A 15,075-nucleotide genomic window follows, 5' to 3' on the forward strand; every position below is an offset into this window, starting at 1 on the left:
ATTGCTAGAGTACAGTGGTGCAAAAAGAGAAGCAGATCGACGAGCACACAGACAGAGTTTTGCGTTACGCAGAGAGCCGCCAACTCAAGCCCGGGTCGCGCACTGTGCTGGGATGATTAGCAGTTGGTCTTGGCGAAGCCGGACACCGGCGACCTGGTGGAGAAGAGAGAGAGAGAGAAGGGTACGATAAGTGTACTGCCCGCCACCGGTCCAGTGCTCGGTCATGAGTGGGAGGCGCTGTGTACGAGAGAATGGCGTTCTCGGTCTTGGACCCGTAAGCGCCGTCCTCGGTGAGCTTGTTGTTGGGGTTGTTCAGGTTCCACAGCTTCTGGAAGGCCAACACCGACAGCTGACGCACGTCCGTACCACCTAGCCACACAAGTCACGTGAGTGACTGGCTCCCCGAACATGTGCGTCGCACGTGCATAGACCAGGAAGACAAACGCCAAACCCTCGTCCACTTCCACTTCCACGTCCTCATCCACCTTAATGTCCACGTCCACCTTAATGTCCACGGCCAGGGCCTACGAACCGTTGTAGTCGTAGTGCATGGGGTCCCAGTCGCCGAGCTTAGTCCAGCCGTTGTTGGTCATGGCCGTCTTCCACGAGTTGGCGTCCTGAATGTCGACAGCCAGACCACCGTTGTGGTTGCTCTTGCCTGGTGGTGCGCACGCCTTCGTGTAAGTCGCTGGCCGTGCAACACGGCACACACCGCACACACCGCACACACCGCACACACCGCACACACCGCACACACCGCACACACCGCACACACCGCACACGCACGACACACGAGAGAATACCGGGCTGAGCGGCGGCGGTGATGCGGCACTGCTTCCTCAGCATCCAGGTGTAGAGCATGAGCTGCTGGGGCAGAGTCCTGAGCGCGCTGTTGATGGTCATCGTAACTCCTATTCACATTTTAAGTCCGAGGCGCACTAACGCGTCAGTCCTGAACCCAGATATCTGAATGGTCTTTAGGTCCGAGAACCAAGGTCAACGCACCCCTCTGGTTGACGGCACGCTGGAGAGCGGACGCGGCCGAGGTCTGCAGGTAGGGCACGGCGGCCGCGGCGGTGGACAGCGAAACGCGCGACAGCGAGTTCAGGTCCTGCACGTGTTTAGTCGAGGAGAGAGCACGGACCCAATCGTCAGCGAGCGTCGACGAGAAAAGCTTCGAAATGAAAAGTGGCAATTTAATTGGCGATCTGGGGACGAAGAGGAAGAGGGGGGCTTACGGTGAAGAGGCCGCTACGAAGGCAGTTGAGCTGGCGCACGAGCTGCCTGCTGAGGCCGGAGACCACCTCCGTGCCGCAACCCTGCGCATCGATGGCTGCACCACATGCAAGATTATTGTGAATTACTATTATTGTGTTCATCTTGTGCTTTGGGGTAAAAAGAAGAAAGGGGGGAGGGTACCATCACGGACCGTGCGGGCCTCGGCAAGGCAGAGGGCGGCCTTCACTAATTGGTTAGAGAAAACGCTCCGAGTTCAACCGGGAGGGCAGGCAGAGGTACCAAAAGAAGAAGGCCGAGAGCAAAGCGTGACTTCATGCTTGTGCGACTTGTACGCTGTATGAAAGGAACTAAATTTCTGGTGTGCAAGGAGGAAACTGCATGTCTCTCTTTTTTCCCCTTTTATTTACAAGTGGTGCGCATGATCAAGGTGGTAGGCTAACCATCAAGCGCACTTGCCCGTGATGCTGCCGGGCGGGAGCTCGCACTTGGCCTTGCCGGTGGTGCTGGCGCCCTCGCAGTGCCAGTCGTCGGTGCACTGGCCCGGTGCGAGGCACACCTCGCCCTCGACCCGCGACGACCACAGCGCGCGCTCGGGGCCGTGCGGGCACTCGCACGCGCTGGTCCAGCCGCCGACGAAGCCCGGGTTGCACTGACAGGCGAGCCACGGGCTCACCGTGTTGGCCGGCGTCGTCGCGGCGCACTGCGCTTGGTTCCACTCCTGCGCAGTGCAGTGCTCGCGCGCCAGGCAGCCGCCGGGAGGCCGGCACGCGGGGCCGCCGAGGCCCGACGGGTTGGCACGCGGCACGTCCCAGGTGAGCTCGTAGTCGGCCGGGCACACGCAGGAGCCGGTGGTCGAGTCCCATACGAAGGTTGGCTGGCAGCCGCACCGCCCGGTCGCGGCGTCGCACAGCCCGAACGGTGCATGGCACTGGTCATCGCTGGCGCAGGTCCGCGGGCGGCACTCAGTGGCACCATTGACCGACGACGCGATCGCGACGAAGCCATCGTCGCAGGCGCAGGCGTAGTCGGCGGTCTCGGCGGTGGCGTTGGCGTAGGTGGCCGTGCAGTGCGCGTGCGGCGGGCAGTCGGCGCAGGCCGGCAGGCAGGTGTCGCGGCACATGGCGCTGTCGACAGCGACGTGCGGGCAGTGGACGGCGGGGTCGACCAGGGCGTTGGTCGAGTGGAAGCTGCGACACGTGGTCGAGTTGGAGGTGAGGCGGTAGGGGCAGGCGGCCTCGGGCCGCGCGGCCTGGCGCGCGTCCAGAGTCTGCATGAAGGCCACGCACTGGGCCATGGACTGATACTGCTGGAGCCGGCCCGTGCAGCGCGTCATGATGTTGCGGCAGAGCGAGACGACGTCGATCTCGTTGTGCGCCGTGTAGATGGGCATGATGGCGCGGTCGCTCACGACGATGTCGACGGCGATGCGGTCCGAGCACGGCGCAAAGATGAGGCTCTCGAGGTTGCGGATGCCGCCGCTGGCGAACTGGAACTTGGGCGGCGTCGAGCCGTACACGGGGCCGAGCTCGACCGTGGCCGTCTGCCAGAAGGTGACGGTGTTGTTGGCCGGGCCTCCGGACCAGGCGATGGTCGGGCGGTCGAGCGTGGCCGCGAGCTTGCCCTGGAACATGTCGCGCGAGATGTTGAACAGCACGAAGCCGTACTCCTTGGCCACCTGGAGCGGGTCGAACGAGCCAATGCCGCGCAGGACGAAGCGCGCGTCATCGGTGTAGTAGCGGTCGCACACGCGCGAGTAGTGGTCGAGATCGTAGTTGAGCCGCGTCACGTAGGCTTCGGTGGCCGCCAGGCGGGCGGCCTGCAGCGCCTCTGGGCTCATGGTCTTGGGGCACTCGCCTTGCATTGCCGGCTCGAACGTGGCCAGTGCCAAGCTTACCGTCATGAGGGTGACGACCAGGCCTAGGGTGATCGAGGAGGCCATGTGGTGATAGTTGCTTGAATGGTAAGGTGAAGGTTCTGTTGGCGTGTGAACAGAAGAAGCTGAGAGATGAGATTGAAGGGCCGAGCGCCTCAAGCTTTTATACTGGTGGCGTGTTCCATCAAAGTGAGCTGGACCGAGAGAAGCAACCAGCAGATCCAATCCCCATTGTAGTCCACTTCCTGGAAATGTTGCAAGCTTTGGGCGATCTCTCTTCGGTCGAACCTCAAAAATAGCCGCGGCCAATGGCCTCAGAGGGTGGAGCCACCCGTACACCCCACAGCTGTTCACGTTTCTTGGCCACTCGTGCAGCGGTTCAACTGCATCAAAGCAGACTTACGCGACCATCGCGTCAAAAATCGCCATTATTTCCATTTTGTTAGATGAGAGGTGTAACTTGTTGAGATTTATGGAGAAATCAGAGCGATCAAGGATTGATGTACAAGGATGGCACTGCGTAATACGTTGCTCTTGTGAGGTCGCGATCCTGAGATGCGATGTTATATAGCTACCCGCTACACGCGAGGGCGCTCCCTGATCTTGTTGCCGCTGTCGTCGATGTCGGCAAAGTCGTCCTGCGAGACCGAGCGCATGGTGTAGAAGAAGGTCCAGCCCACGCCCAACGCCAGCAGGCCCGCAGTCAAGAACTTCGCTCCGGGCCGCAGGCGCCACGGCACCGGTGGGCGAGCACCTCCGCCAGCGCCCGGGGGCGGACCGCCACCCTGCTTGCCGCCCTTGCGCATGTGCGGCGGCACGTAGCCCTCGTTCATCGATGACGACGGTGGTCCAGTAGCCGACATTCTCTTCGATGTGATGGTGATGATCAAGATGCCTTTTCCCACTTCTTTTCTTGCCAGCCGCAAGAATTCCTCGAACCAGAAGTGCGCACAAATTGTGCTCGTTTGCAGTTGTCGTCGAGTTGAAAACTCATCGAGACTTGATCTAAATCAGATCACCGATTGGGCAACCGGTGACTTTGCAACAGTAGAACAATTAGGCCAATTGGCGGATGAGAGCGAAATGAACAAGCAGTAATTATCCCCAACGGCTCTATCTCTCTTCCCCGCACGATTACAAATAAATACAACTAAAAACAATAAATGAGCCCGCCTCTGCTTCAAGGCCTTCGCCCGGCGGGAGGATGACGCAGACCTGCCTGCTTCGATGGGGGACCCTCACCGTACGCAGTGCAAAATTGTGTAGGGTCCCTTGTTGTTCTGACACGCAATCGGTGTGTGCGCGTGCGGAGCTCAGAATAACCGCCAAGCGCTGCATAAGCTCTACCGTACGCCCGCTGGTGGGTTGCAACGAACGCGGCAAGAACACAAGCGACAAAACGCAGCCACCGTAAAGAAGCATAGAGAACAGAGAACGTTGTAGCAGCAAAGAGGATAACTTATCGCCACACACCAAAACAGCTCCCACCCGCACAGATTTAGTATTGTATTATAATTATTATTAGCTCTCCATTTTCTTCGGATATTTAGACAACAGGCCAGATCATTTTATTTCAATCCACCAAGAGAGCGACAAGAAGAAGGCAAAGCGAGAAGGGCCAAGAGATGTTCTTGTACCTCGCCCTGTTGGGGGCGGTACTCGTTCTCTCCACCATCTTCATCCTCCGAAAAACTCCTTCTTATTCCTCAACTACGACGTCGACTGCGACAACGACGGAGGATGGTGCCGTGCCGCCGGAGCCGCCCCGAGTGCCCTTCTGGGTGCCCTTCGTGGGCAACGCGTTGGCCTTTGGCCGCGACTCCCAGGGCTACCTGCAGCAGTGCCAGAAGACCTACGGCGACGCGTTCCGGCTGAAGATGATGGGCCAGGACTACGTGTTCGTGCTCGACCCGTTCTCGTTTCCCAACGTCTTTCGCGAGGAGAAGAAGAACCTCTCCTTCATCGCCATCGTCAGGGAGTTCGCGTGCAAGTGCTTTGGCGCCTCCTGGGACGAGTTCGAGAAGCAGAACCACGAGACCGTACACAAGTGCGAAACCCCTCCCTCCTCCCTCCGTCGCTTTCGTTCTTTGCGTCTTTTTCGCTTTTCGTTCTTTCCCCAGGACTCTTCGTTCTTTAGAATCTCGCTCTCCTGGAGAGCTTCGTTCTTTTGGGTCCTATGTGCTCACCATCGTTTTCGTTCTTTCTTTATCTGCACAGGCAATTCATCACCTATCTACAGGGCGTTGAGCTGCCGGCCCTCACCGCTCGCATGCGCGAACATCTCGAGCGCGCGGTCAAGGAGAAGACCCAGCCGCAGCTGCTTCGGGCCGACACCAGCACCGAGTGGCAGGACGGCCACATGTGGCGGTTCGTCATGGAGGTCCTCTACGTTGCGGGTACACGCTCCCCTCACCACACATTTCTTTCCCACATCACAAATTCCTCCAGCTTTTCGCGAGGCGTGCATTCCTTCCCTCCACGCAACCGGTTTCGTTTTTGGTTGGTGTTGCGTGGCATGGCTGCCGGCAGTAGCATAAGAGCTGTGATTGGCTCTTGGCTTGCAACGACCTAAATTTTGAGCCGATCGCTGATCCCCATTTAGATCAGCAAGAGAAACTATTTACCGTATAATGTGCGATTGACCATCAACAGTGTTTGCGCCACCAACAACATCATGGACCAATCGAATCATCAAAGCCCACCGTCGTTTCAACTCACTGGGTTCCTCTTTTTATTCTCTTCACCACACCTTGCACAGGCACGCGGGCATTCTTCGGAGATACGTTCGACGTGGAGCAGAGCTTCAAGGACTTCTTCGCCTTCGATGACAACTTCCCGGCCTTCACCATCGGTGTGCCTGACATCCTTCTGCGCAAGAGCGTCAAGGCGCGTCAGCGCATGAACGATCTGCTCGTCCATCTGTACGCCCTCGCCTAGCCGCGTTTTGATGGATGGTGGCACTCACGACACACACGACACACGACACACATGCGGCGCACATACAGGACGGACCCGACGGCCAGCAAGTTGATGGTGGAGCGCGAGCGCTACTTGGCCGAAGAAACGTCGATTCCGCCCAACGTACACATGCATCCGCTTTGCTCTCAAACTTTGTGATTTGCATCTCGTCGAGTTGATGGCTCACAGTCTCTCCACAACAACAACAACAACAGCAAATCTCCCGGCTTCAGTTCGCCACATTCTGGGCAGCGCACGGCAATACTCTCCCCTGTACTTACCCACCCATCGCATGCGCCTTGTGTGGAGTCAAGCACTGATCTTTTTTTCTCACAAATTCCAAACACGTCAACAGCCGCCTTTTGGTCGTTAGCCTACATTCTCAGCGACAAGCGAGCCAAGCAGGAGATCACTGAGGAGGTCTTTGCCCTCTTCAACAAGAAAGACACTGGACGCGAGGTGCATTCTACGCTCTTGCATTTTATGGCCTCCACAGGCTCAATTCGGCCAGTTCGGCGTTTTGACTGTTCGTGTTCGCTTTCGTTCTTTCTTTATCGCAGACGTTCGCCAAGCTGAAGGACATGGTTAAGCTCGAAAGCGCGATCAACGAGGCACTTCGTCTGTCGTCGGCGTCGATCATCGTCCGCGAGGTGATGAATGACTTCACCCTCAAGATGCAGAACGGCGACCAGTTCCATGTAAAGCACGGCCAAAAGGTCGCCATGTACGTCTATCATCTGCTCTTGAGCCATTTCGTGTGTCGTGCGTCGTGGGTGTCGTGTGTGTTTGTGTGTGCCGTGTTGCGTTGTTTGTTGTGTTCGATCGAGCGCTAACTCCAACGCAGGTACCCATACATTATCCACAACAATCCGGAGGTCTACGACAAGCCGCACGTCTACCAGTTCGACCGCTTCCTGGCCGACGAGTGCCAGGATGACGACGACGACTACGCCCACCTCAAGTTCGTCCCCTCGACCAAGGTGCCCGGCAACATGGAGCGCGTAGAGTCCGCCGACGTGCTGCACCTCAAGCAGCGCGAGCTCCGCCAGCTCCGCGAGTCGCGCCGGCGCGAGCGCGACCTCAGGGAGTCGCGCACGATCCACACCAGCGCGGCCACGACAGCCGCCTCCGCGTCGACAACCGCCGCTGCACCCGCTGTCGACGCCGATCTAAATGTCGATGACACGGTCGACGACCCCCAGGACCTCAGGGAGAGCCGCGAGCAGACCATGCGCGACCTGCGCGCTAGCGGTCGCCTCTTCTCGCTAATTCTCCGCGAGAGCGGCGTAACTCCGATACCGACCGCTGCCGCCGCCGGCGAGGGCGAAACGGAAGTGGTCGGCGCGCCCGGCAAAGAGGAGTCGAGCTCGCCCCCAAAGAAGCCGCAGTTCACGCTCGGCGACAAGCTGCGGCAGAGGGAAAAAGAAGACGGCAACGGCGACAACAACGACGAGCACGAGCAAGAGGAGCGGCTGACGACGCCGACGAGCAAGCGGAGCCTGCGGTTCCCCGGCGCGCCGACGCTGCAGGAGCAGCTGAGCAGCAGCGGCGAGGTCGATCTAGCCAGTCCGCTCTTCCTGCGCCGCGCCCAGCGCATGCAGCGAAGGTACGACGCCGAAGATGAGGGGAACGACAGCGACAGCGGCAGCAGCCCGGCCGCGGCCTCGCCCAAGCGACCCAAGCACACGGCCACTACTGCGACGACCACCAGCCCATCACTGCCGCTGATCCAGGTCGACAATATTGATTTTAGCTCCGAGCCCGTGAGTCTCTCTTCGGCCGGCGAGCAGGCAAAGAGCGAAGAAGAGAAGAGCGAAGTGGAGGAGACCAAGCCGGCCCTGCCTCCCTTCAAGGCGGGCAGCGGGCTGCGTCGCAGCAAGCAGCTGCTGCAGATCGCCGCCAACAACAGGCGCGACCGCAGCGTGTCCCTCGGCGTCGTGCCCCAGCTGTCCGTTGACGTCGCCCCCACCGCCGCCGCCGGCAGCGACCAGTCGGGCCAGCCCGGTGTCGACAACGATAGCAACACCACCGGCGCTGACCTGCCGCCCGGGGCCGTGCGCATCGCCGAGGCGCTGGCCTTCCAGCCCGTTGCCACGTCAGCATCGACCAGCACCGCCGGGCTCGCGTCGCCGCGGATCTCGCGTGAGCAGCACCTCATGTTCAAGAAGCGGGAGCGGACCGGCTCGTTCAACATTCCTGGCGATCCCCGCCTCCAGCAGCGCGCCAAGGAGAAGAAGTTCTACTACAAGGGCCGCGAGCTGCGATACCATCTCATGCCGTTCGGCGGCGGCGCCGGCATGTGCCCCGGCCGCTTCTTCGCACGCAACGAACTCAAGCTCTTCGTCGCTGTCATGATCTACTACTTCGACCTCGAGCTCGTTCCTAACGAACAGTACGCACACACCGCACACACCGCACACACCGCACACATCACACGAACTGATGTGTGCGCGTGTGCCTGGTCTCCAGGGGAGAGATCAAGCTGCCGCCGTTGGACGAGACGCGGCTGGGCATTGGGATCCTCCCGCCCGCCAAGGACCTGCCCTTCCGCTTCCGCCTGCGCGAGGAGCACCTCGCCGACTTCGCCGCCCCGCAGGAGAAGCAGCAGTCCTGAATGGTTTCTGCTCAACCAACAGATTTGATGCCCTTGTGGCGCCTCAAGGGCTGCGTGTTGTAAAACTTTATGTTTGCACGCCAAATGCGAGAAATGTGTACTGTGCGTGCCTTGCAACGTCGTTGGCAACAACACACCACACACCCGTGGGTGACAGATAATTTGTTTGGCCACCAAGCAAGCGCCAATGGGATTCGTGATCCCGATGTTATTGGTGCCTTTTTAGGGTCCAATAAAAGGTGCTTGCGCTTTCGTCATACTGCCTATCTTCTTCTCCCTCTCTTCTTTTTGTGAGTCAAGGAGAGGGCTGAGGATGGCGTCCTCTGCATCCACTTCATGTTTCTCCGCGTGCGTTCTCTTGGCTATTGCCATCTTTTTGGTTCCGAAAGTGGCCAGCCAGAGCTGCGGCGTGCTGCTCGACCAAAGCGGCGGGGAGGCCCAAGGCGTGGCCGGCCTCAACGCGAGCGTGGTGGCCTTCAAGATTCAGCTCAAGACCAGCTACATCACCCTCGACAACATCACCATCACCTTTAACCACACCCTCACCGACACCAGTACGTAGCCCCGCACGCAATTTTCTTTTATTTATCTCTTTCATTTAATTTGTGTACTATTCTTTTTATTTATTTATTTTAAGAACACTTTATTATTCGAAAACAGTAATACTAATTTAAAATTTATTTTCAACGCAGATCATCCTACGCAGGTCAGGGTGGTGCAAGACTCGAGTGGCATGCCCAGCGGGAACCAGTCCTACTCGCAGAGCATCAGCTACTCGGGCACCCAAGCCGTCTACCTCATGGAGGGCCTCTACATGAGCAGCACCTTCGCCTACTGGATCGTGATCGGGGCCACCGCCGGACCCGCACTCGACTCGTCGCAGTGGCTCTTCGTGCCGTGGACCGTCGCGCCCGCCGGGTCGGCCCTCACCATCTACAGCAACTACGCACTGTCGCCCAGCTACGCGCCCGTGGCTGCAAGCCTCGTGCCGCCGGTGGTCTTCGCCGGCTGCGCGGCAAGCATGAGCCCGAGCCCGCAAAGATCCAGTGCGCCGGGAGCCACCTTGTCGACGACGCCGACGCCGACGGCGTCCCCCGAGCCGTCTGGACCGCCGGGGCCGTCGCCCACGTCGACGCCGACGCCGACGACCTTGGTGACGCCATCGCTCGCGCCCAGCCCCCGGCCCTCGCTCCCGCCGACGCCATTTCCCACGCCCAGTTCCCTGCCGTCGTCGTCGCCCAGCGGCCTGCCGGCGTTGGTGGGCGTGACCAACATGACGGCCAATTTCGACGACGCGATCGCCACCTTCAACATGTCCGGCGCCGTGCCTCTCGGTAATGCCATGTTGGCTGCTGCGTGTGTCGTGTTGCGTGTTGCGTGTGTGTCGTGTCGGTGGACAAAATGCTGACGACGTGTGGGTCGGCGTTGGGTCTGCGCGCAGGCACCAACTCGACGGCCCCCAAGAATGCCGCCAACGTAGTGTCGACGTTCAGCGGCCTCCAGCTCGGCAACGTCTCTGTGCCCGCCGCTTCGCTTTCTAGTACGCCCGCGTGGGTGTGTGTGCGGCCCTGTGCGGTGACACTGATTGGGACGTGTTCGTAGATTTGGCCCGCACGGTGTTGAACGGGAGCTCGGCCGATGCGACCTACGTCTACTCGGCCTCGATTGGAGACAACAACGCGACGCGCTTCGACCAGTCCTTCACCTTCTACGACCGCGACGCCAACGCCAGATTCGCCGGCGTCTCCTTTGTCATCCCGGCCAACTCGGTCAAGTGGTCCATCAACTTCACCGTCGACGACACCGGCGGCAGCGGCGGCTCGTCGCCGCCCTCGCACGCCACGCAGTGGTCGACGGTGCGCTACAGACTGGCCGGTCTGCTGCTGACGTCATCAGCCAACGGCACGACGTCGGAGCTGTCGACCTCGACCGACCAACCGATCACCAGCCGGGCCGACACGCCCGCCCCGGGGCTCACCACCTACTACGTGCCGCTCTTCAAGAAGACTGAGTCGACCACCGTCGTCGTGGCCGCTGTGGTGCTCTTCGACGTGGCCCTGGTCGACCGCGCTGCGGCTGACATCCGCCACCGCATCGTCGCCGTCGCCGTCAACACGACGACGATAGAGTACGAGGTGGTGTTTGAGTTCCCGCCGTTCAATGAGTCGTTGTTCTACGACCCGAGCCTGGGGCTCGGCGTGCTGCTGGGCGCCGACCGCGACGGCTCGGGCGGCGTGGGCGGCGGCGGCAGCGACAACACGGGACTGATCGTGGGCGTGGCGGTGGCGATCCCTGTGGCGGTGGTTGTGGTGGTGGCGGTGATTGCGGCCGGGCTCTACGTGGCCTGGCGGCGACGGAGCAACACGATCGACAGCGGCCGCGCCATCAACTTCTCAGTGGCTGACCAGGGTGATGATGACTACGAGCTGTGAGCGGTGTTGTGTGCTAGCCATTAGACTATTTATTTTTTACGTAACAAAGGGTGTGGAGAGGGTCCAAGCAAGAGGGCGGTGCCATTGTGAGGATCAATGCGCTCCTTGAGCAGTTCCGCCTGCGCGAGCGTACTGTCAGGTTCCACATGGACCATAAACTCCGCGCAGCCACCGCCGCGGGCGAGGCCGATAAGCTGCAGGTCCTCAAGGATGAACTATGGGACCCTTCGAGCCCTGGGTAGAAGGCGATGAAGGTGCAGACCGCCTTGTGGACTGGGCCACTCCAAGCCATACACAGTGGGGCATGGACAGTACTGGCCATAACAACTAACTTGCAGAACATTCACACCTGCAGCACAGAACTGTCAGTTGTTGCACAGCGCCAGAGCCTGCAGTACATGGAAATCACAGCACAGATTTGACGCTGAGAGCAGTGATGGCCACCCATTCACATGCATCCTTGTTGATCTCAATTGTTGGCCTCCACCCACTGTTGCCCAGGTTTGTGTGGATGATCTTGATGAATTTTCTTACCATCTCTGATGTATCACTCAACATCAGGGGCATTGTAAGCCACATGTGGCCATCTGAGTCACTGGTGATGTAGAGTGGCAGGCTGAATTGAGTGGCTTTGTTGAGCCCATCCAGGCTGATAATGCACTGGCAGCCCGTGTGGCGGTACCGGTGCTTGAGCTGGTCTCGTGGTTCTCGCGTGCGCACACCACCGGAGACAGAAAGACCCTTGGCCATCGGGCTGCCGCCCTTCTCGTTGAAGAAGGTAAGCACGTTTGATGAGGGAATTGAGAGGGACAGGAAGGCCGACGAATGTGTTCTGTGCGTGTCGTGTCGTCGTGAAAAGTGAGTGCGTGCGGCTCACACCGGTGGGGCATAACACGAAGTACCGGCCGGGACTGCCTTGGGGTGGGTTGGTGGAGCCAGGCGAGCCCTTGTGTGGTGAGGAGCTGCTGACCGACGGAGTGAATACGGGCGAAGTGAGAACTGAGGAGGACATCGATCGCCCGTGAAGCGAGAGAGACGACATCAAACTGCCGGAGCTCTTGCTTCTCCCGGACCGCCCGGCCGCCGGACTGCTCTCCTGTGGTGGGTGATTAAGGTTGTTACTGCCGGGGGTGTGTTTATAATTTTCTACCACAAAATTGCACGCACCTTGTCTTTCCTTCGCCAGCGCAGGGGCGACATGACCTTGGCCACCCAGTCCTTGTTTTCCTCCTTTTCTTTTTCCTTCTCCTTCTCCTTCTCCTTCTTCGCCGCTTTGAGCTTGACCTCTCCCTTTCCTTGCGGTCCTTCTCCCGCGCTGTCTTGGGTCCCTCGATCAACTCAATGACCGCGTCGAGGTCGTCCGAGTCCCGCATGCCCTTTACTCCTCGCTCGGGTGTGTTGCTATAGTGGTAGTTCTTTCCCTTGTCCTTTGCGTCGTGCCCATTCGCCATCGTTGTGTCCGCTCCGTTCTCTCCTCTGCTGTGAATGCCGCTGCCACTGCTCTTCAGCTTCCTGCCGCTCTCCTCCTTTGGTTTCTTGTTGTTTCCGTTGTTGTTGTTGGGCGTTGCAAGGTGTCTCTTGGCAATGTCAATCTCCTCCTATATAAAGAAAGGGGAGAAGAATTGTTATATGAGGAGGAGCTTGGCAGAAGAAGAGGCCTATACAGAGGAGAAGAAGAGGAGTACAACAGAGAAGAAGAGGCCAGGACAGAAGAACCATTTTGAAAGTAAAAGATCTATTCAGCAGGATCAGGACACTGTGGGTGGTAGATGTGGTGGAAATCAAACTGCCACTTACAAAAAGAAACTATCAAGGCGCACCTTTGAAGGAAGTTTGGTGATGTTGAGCATCAACAGCGACTTTGAGTGCCACAATGCCTTCCATGGACCCTTCTGGGGTAGTGGCCACACTATTAGTTGAGTATATGATTGCTTCCCACAATTTTTTTTCCATCCCAAGCAGAAAATCAGAGACTTACCAAAGACCACCATTACTTCTTCAGTAATCACAGTTGAGAGGTACTGGCCATCCTGAAATCTCTCTGTCTATATCCTTGCTCTGTACACCAACCTCATGAAAAACAGCCAAATGGTGGCCTTTTTTGTACAGATACTTGATTTTTGTGCTAAGCAAAAAGGGTTTGACCATTTTTCATGAACACTTGGTTCAAAGGAGCATCTCAATTTGTGGTTAAGATTTGGTCATGATGCCTGGGCCATTAAGTACAGACTTCTGTTGAGGAGGATGGCATTGCTCCTGAAAGAGCAAGAATGTAACTTCAATTGAAAGCACAGCTGAAGGTGAATGGTTGACATGTCCTGAGGAATGGAAGAGAGGAGTTGATATGGTTCTGACCTCTCAACTTGTAGCTTGTACTGCCCTAACATCATCTTCCCAGCAGCCCACCTGCAACTTGATGATTTTTGATGGCCTCACAGCTCACCCTCATCCTCCTTGATGGTCCTCTCTTCTCTGAAGCAAAATCTACAGACACCTGTAAAATAATACCTCCTCTTTCCTCCTGTGCACACGTCCTTGAAAGTTGAAGCTTTGTGTTTCATGTTCACCACTTTTTTATTTTGAAAAGTGTCACTGTCACTTCTTAACGAGCACTGTGTTGTGTACTCTTTAAACTTTGTCATTTTCTCTAGCAATACAACACATTGTATCTTCTACTGCAATCCTATCTCCTGCTAACAGCTCACCGGTCTCCAGGTCGCATCTGACCTGGCCTCGCTCCTTGCTACCCAGTTCCTTTCCACGTCCAACTAGTAGTGATCGTCGCCCTCTTCATTACAAGTCAAAACAGAATGGTACTTCACATCAATCGGTTGGAAAGGCGCTTTCCAGGGCACGTGCGACGTCCGCGTTGGTGACCGGGCACGGCCAAGCTGAGTTGAGAAAGTCGTTGGCGCGGTGGACGACGATGGCGGCTACCTTATCATCACTGCCTGTCATAGAAAACAGACCCTCCTGCCACCATCAACATCAACACCTGTCAGTCCTCCAACCACCGCACACAACAACCAACAACAACGAACCCCTGGGTTCTCAAAAACCGAGCGCATCTGGACGAGCTTCTCCTCGACGGTGCCGGCGGCGATGAGCCGCACGACGGTGACGGGCCGGATCTGGCCCCCCACTCGGTCTACCAGCAATCGCTCGAGGCCCAGGTTCCAATCGGGGTCGACAATGACCAGCGCGTCGGCGGCAGAGAGGTCCATGCCGATCCCGCCCGCGCGAGCAGAGAGCAGGAATGCAAGGAATCCGGGGCCACCTTTCTGGAAGGCCTCGATGGCCGCCGCCCGCTCGGCGAGTGGGGTGCCCCCGTCGAGGCGCAGAGTCGCGACCCCGCCCCAGGCCAGCCATTCCTCAAGAACGCCGAGCATGCGCCTCATCTGCACGGCGATCACCACCCGGCTCGCGCCCCGGCGACGGAGCCGGTCCAGCAGCCGATCGAGCGCCCACAGCTTGCCCGAGCGCGCCACCGGGTCGGAGTCATCGGAGTGGCTGCGCGCGTGGCTGGACGGGTGGTTGCACGCCATGCGCAGGCGCATGAGAATGTTGAGCCCCTCGCTGGGGTTTCTGGGGGCATTGTTGGCCGTCGCGTGCAGATAGGCTGAGATGAGCCTTCGGTAGAGCGCGCACTGCTCGGCGGACATCCCCACCAGTACCGTGACCTCCCGCAGGGTCCGACCACCAGTTACCTCGCCAGCGACGTCAGGCTCCGCTCTCCTGACACGACGCACATGACACGACACGTGGTAAGCTGGTGGGTGGTCCCCCTCTGGCTTTTAGAGGGTTGGACTTGAGGGGGCAGTACTGTTCTGTGACGTCGGCCGCGGCTCGGCTTTCTTCCATCGCGAAGCTCTCGAAAACAAAAATGAAATGAAAAAAAAAAACGAATTCGGCATTTTTGTTTCTTCTTTTCTTCCGGGCACCAGCACGGAACAGCAATC

The 15,075-nt window shown here is 58.5% G+C and overlaps 7 protein-coding genes across 7 annotated transcripts; 2 read left to right on the plus strand and 5 right to left on the minus strand.

The window, feature by feature from the left end:
- Positions 1-116: 116 nt before the first annotated feature.
- ACA1_174780 (chitinaselike domain containing protein) lies at positions 117-1,554 on the minus strand (the record flags this gene model as incomplete). Its single annotated transcript, XM_004356663.1, has 7 exons — positions 117-153; positions 246-369; positions 533-658; positions 804-911; positions 1,006-1,111; positions 1,239-1,319; positions 1,519-1,554. 7 exons carry the CDS (start codon positions 1,552-1,554, stop codon positions 117-119), a joined length of 618 nt encoding a protein of 205 aa, XP_004356716.1.
- A 127-nt stretch (positions 1,555-1,681) lies between these two features.
- Positions 1,682-3,178, minus strand: ACA1_174790 (zinc finger protein; the record flags this gene model as incomplete). The annotated part of the gene is made up of 1 exon (XM_004356664.1): positions 1,682-3,178. The coding sequence occupies one exon, from the start codon at positions 3,176-3,178 to the stop codon at positions 1,682-1,684; it is 1,497 nt and encodes a 498-aa protein (XP_004356717.1).
- A 512-nt stretch (positions 3,179-3,690) lies between these two features.
- Positions 3,691-3,975, minus strand: ACA1_174800 (uncharacterized protein; the record flags this gene model as incomplete). Its single annotated transcript, XM_004356665.1, has 2 exons — positions 3,691-3,866; positions 3,891-3,975. The coding sequence occupies 2 exons, from the start codon at positions 3,973-3,975 to the stop codon at positions 3,691-3,693; spliced, it is 261 nt and encodes an 86-aa protein (XP_004356718.1).
- A 762-nt stretch (positions 3,976-4,737) lies between these two features.
- On the plus strand, positions 4,738-8,684 carry ACA1_174810 (cytochrome p450 superfamily protein; the record flags this gene model as incomplete). The annotated part of the gene is made up of 9 exons (XM_004356666.1): positions 4,738-5,159; positions 5,330-5,508; positions 5,871-6,033; positions 6,118-6,193; positions 6,286-6,343; positions 6,444-6,529; positions 6,631-6,794; positions 6,915-8,462; positions 8,540-8,684. The coding sequence occupies 9 exons, from the start codon at positions 4,738-4,740 to the stop codon at positions 8,682-8,684; spliced, it is 2,841 nt and encodes a 946-aa protein (XP_004356719.1).
- Positions 8,685-8,997: 313 nt separating this feature from the next.
- ACA1_174820 (uncharacterized protein) lies at positions 8,998-11,116 on the plus strand (the record flags this gene model as incomplete). Its single annotated transcript, XM_004356667.1, has 5 exons — positions 8,998-9,238; positions 9,377-9,812; positions 9,903-10,018; positions 10,126-10,224; positions 10,287-11,116. The coding sequence occupies 5 exons, from the start codon at positions 8,998-9,000 to the stop codon at positions 11,114-11,116; spliced, it is 1,722 nt and encodes a 573-aa protein (XP_004356720.1).
- Positions 11,117-11,663: 547 nt separating this feature from the next.
- On the minus strand, positions 11,664-12,567 carry ACA1_174830 (uncharacterized protein; the record flags this gene model as incomplete). Its single annotated transcript, XM_004356668.1, has 5 exons — positions 11,664-11,703; positions 11,799-11,948; positions 12,019-12,212; positions 12,284-12,431; positions 12,455-12,567. 5 exons carry the CDS (start codon positions 12,565-12,567, stop codon positions 11,664-11,666), a joined length of 645 nt encoding a protein of 214 aa, XP_004356721.1.
- A 1,372-nt stretch (positions 12,568-13,939) lies between these two features.
- ACA1_174840 (helicase conserved Cterminal domain containing protein) lies at positions 13,940-14,977 on the minus strand (the record flags this gene model as incomplete). The annotated part of the gene is made up of 3 exons (XM_004356669.1): positions 13,940-14,089; positions 14,158-14,851; positions 14,940-14,977. 3 exons carry the CDS (start codon positions 14,975-14,977, stop codon positions 13,940-13,942), a joined length of 882 nt encoding a protein of 293 aa, XP_004356722.1.
- Positions 14,978-15,075: the final 98 nt, after the last annotated feature.

This window comes from Acanthamoeba castellanii (assembly GCF_000313135.1).
Source record: "Acanthamoeba castellanii str. Neff unplaced genomic scaffold scf7180000084741, whole genome shotgun sequence".
In the NCBI taxonomy this organism is placed as follows: domain Eukaryota; phylum Discosea; order Longamoebia; family Acanthamoebidae; genus Acanthamoeba; species Acanthamoeba castellanii.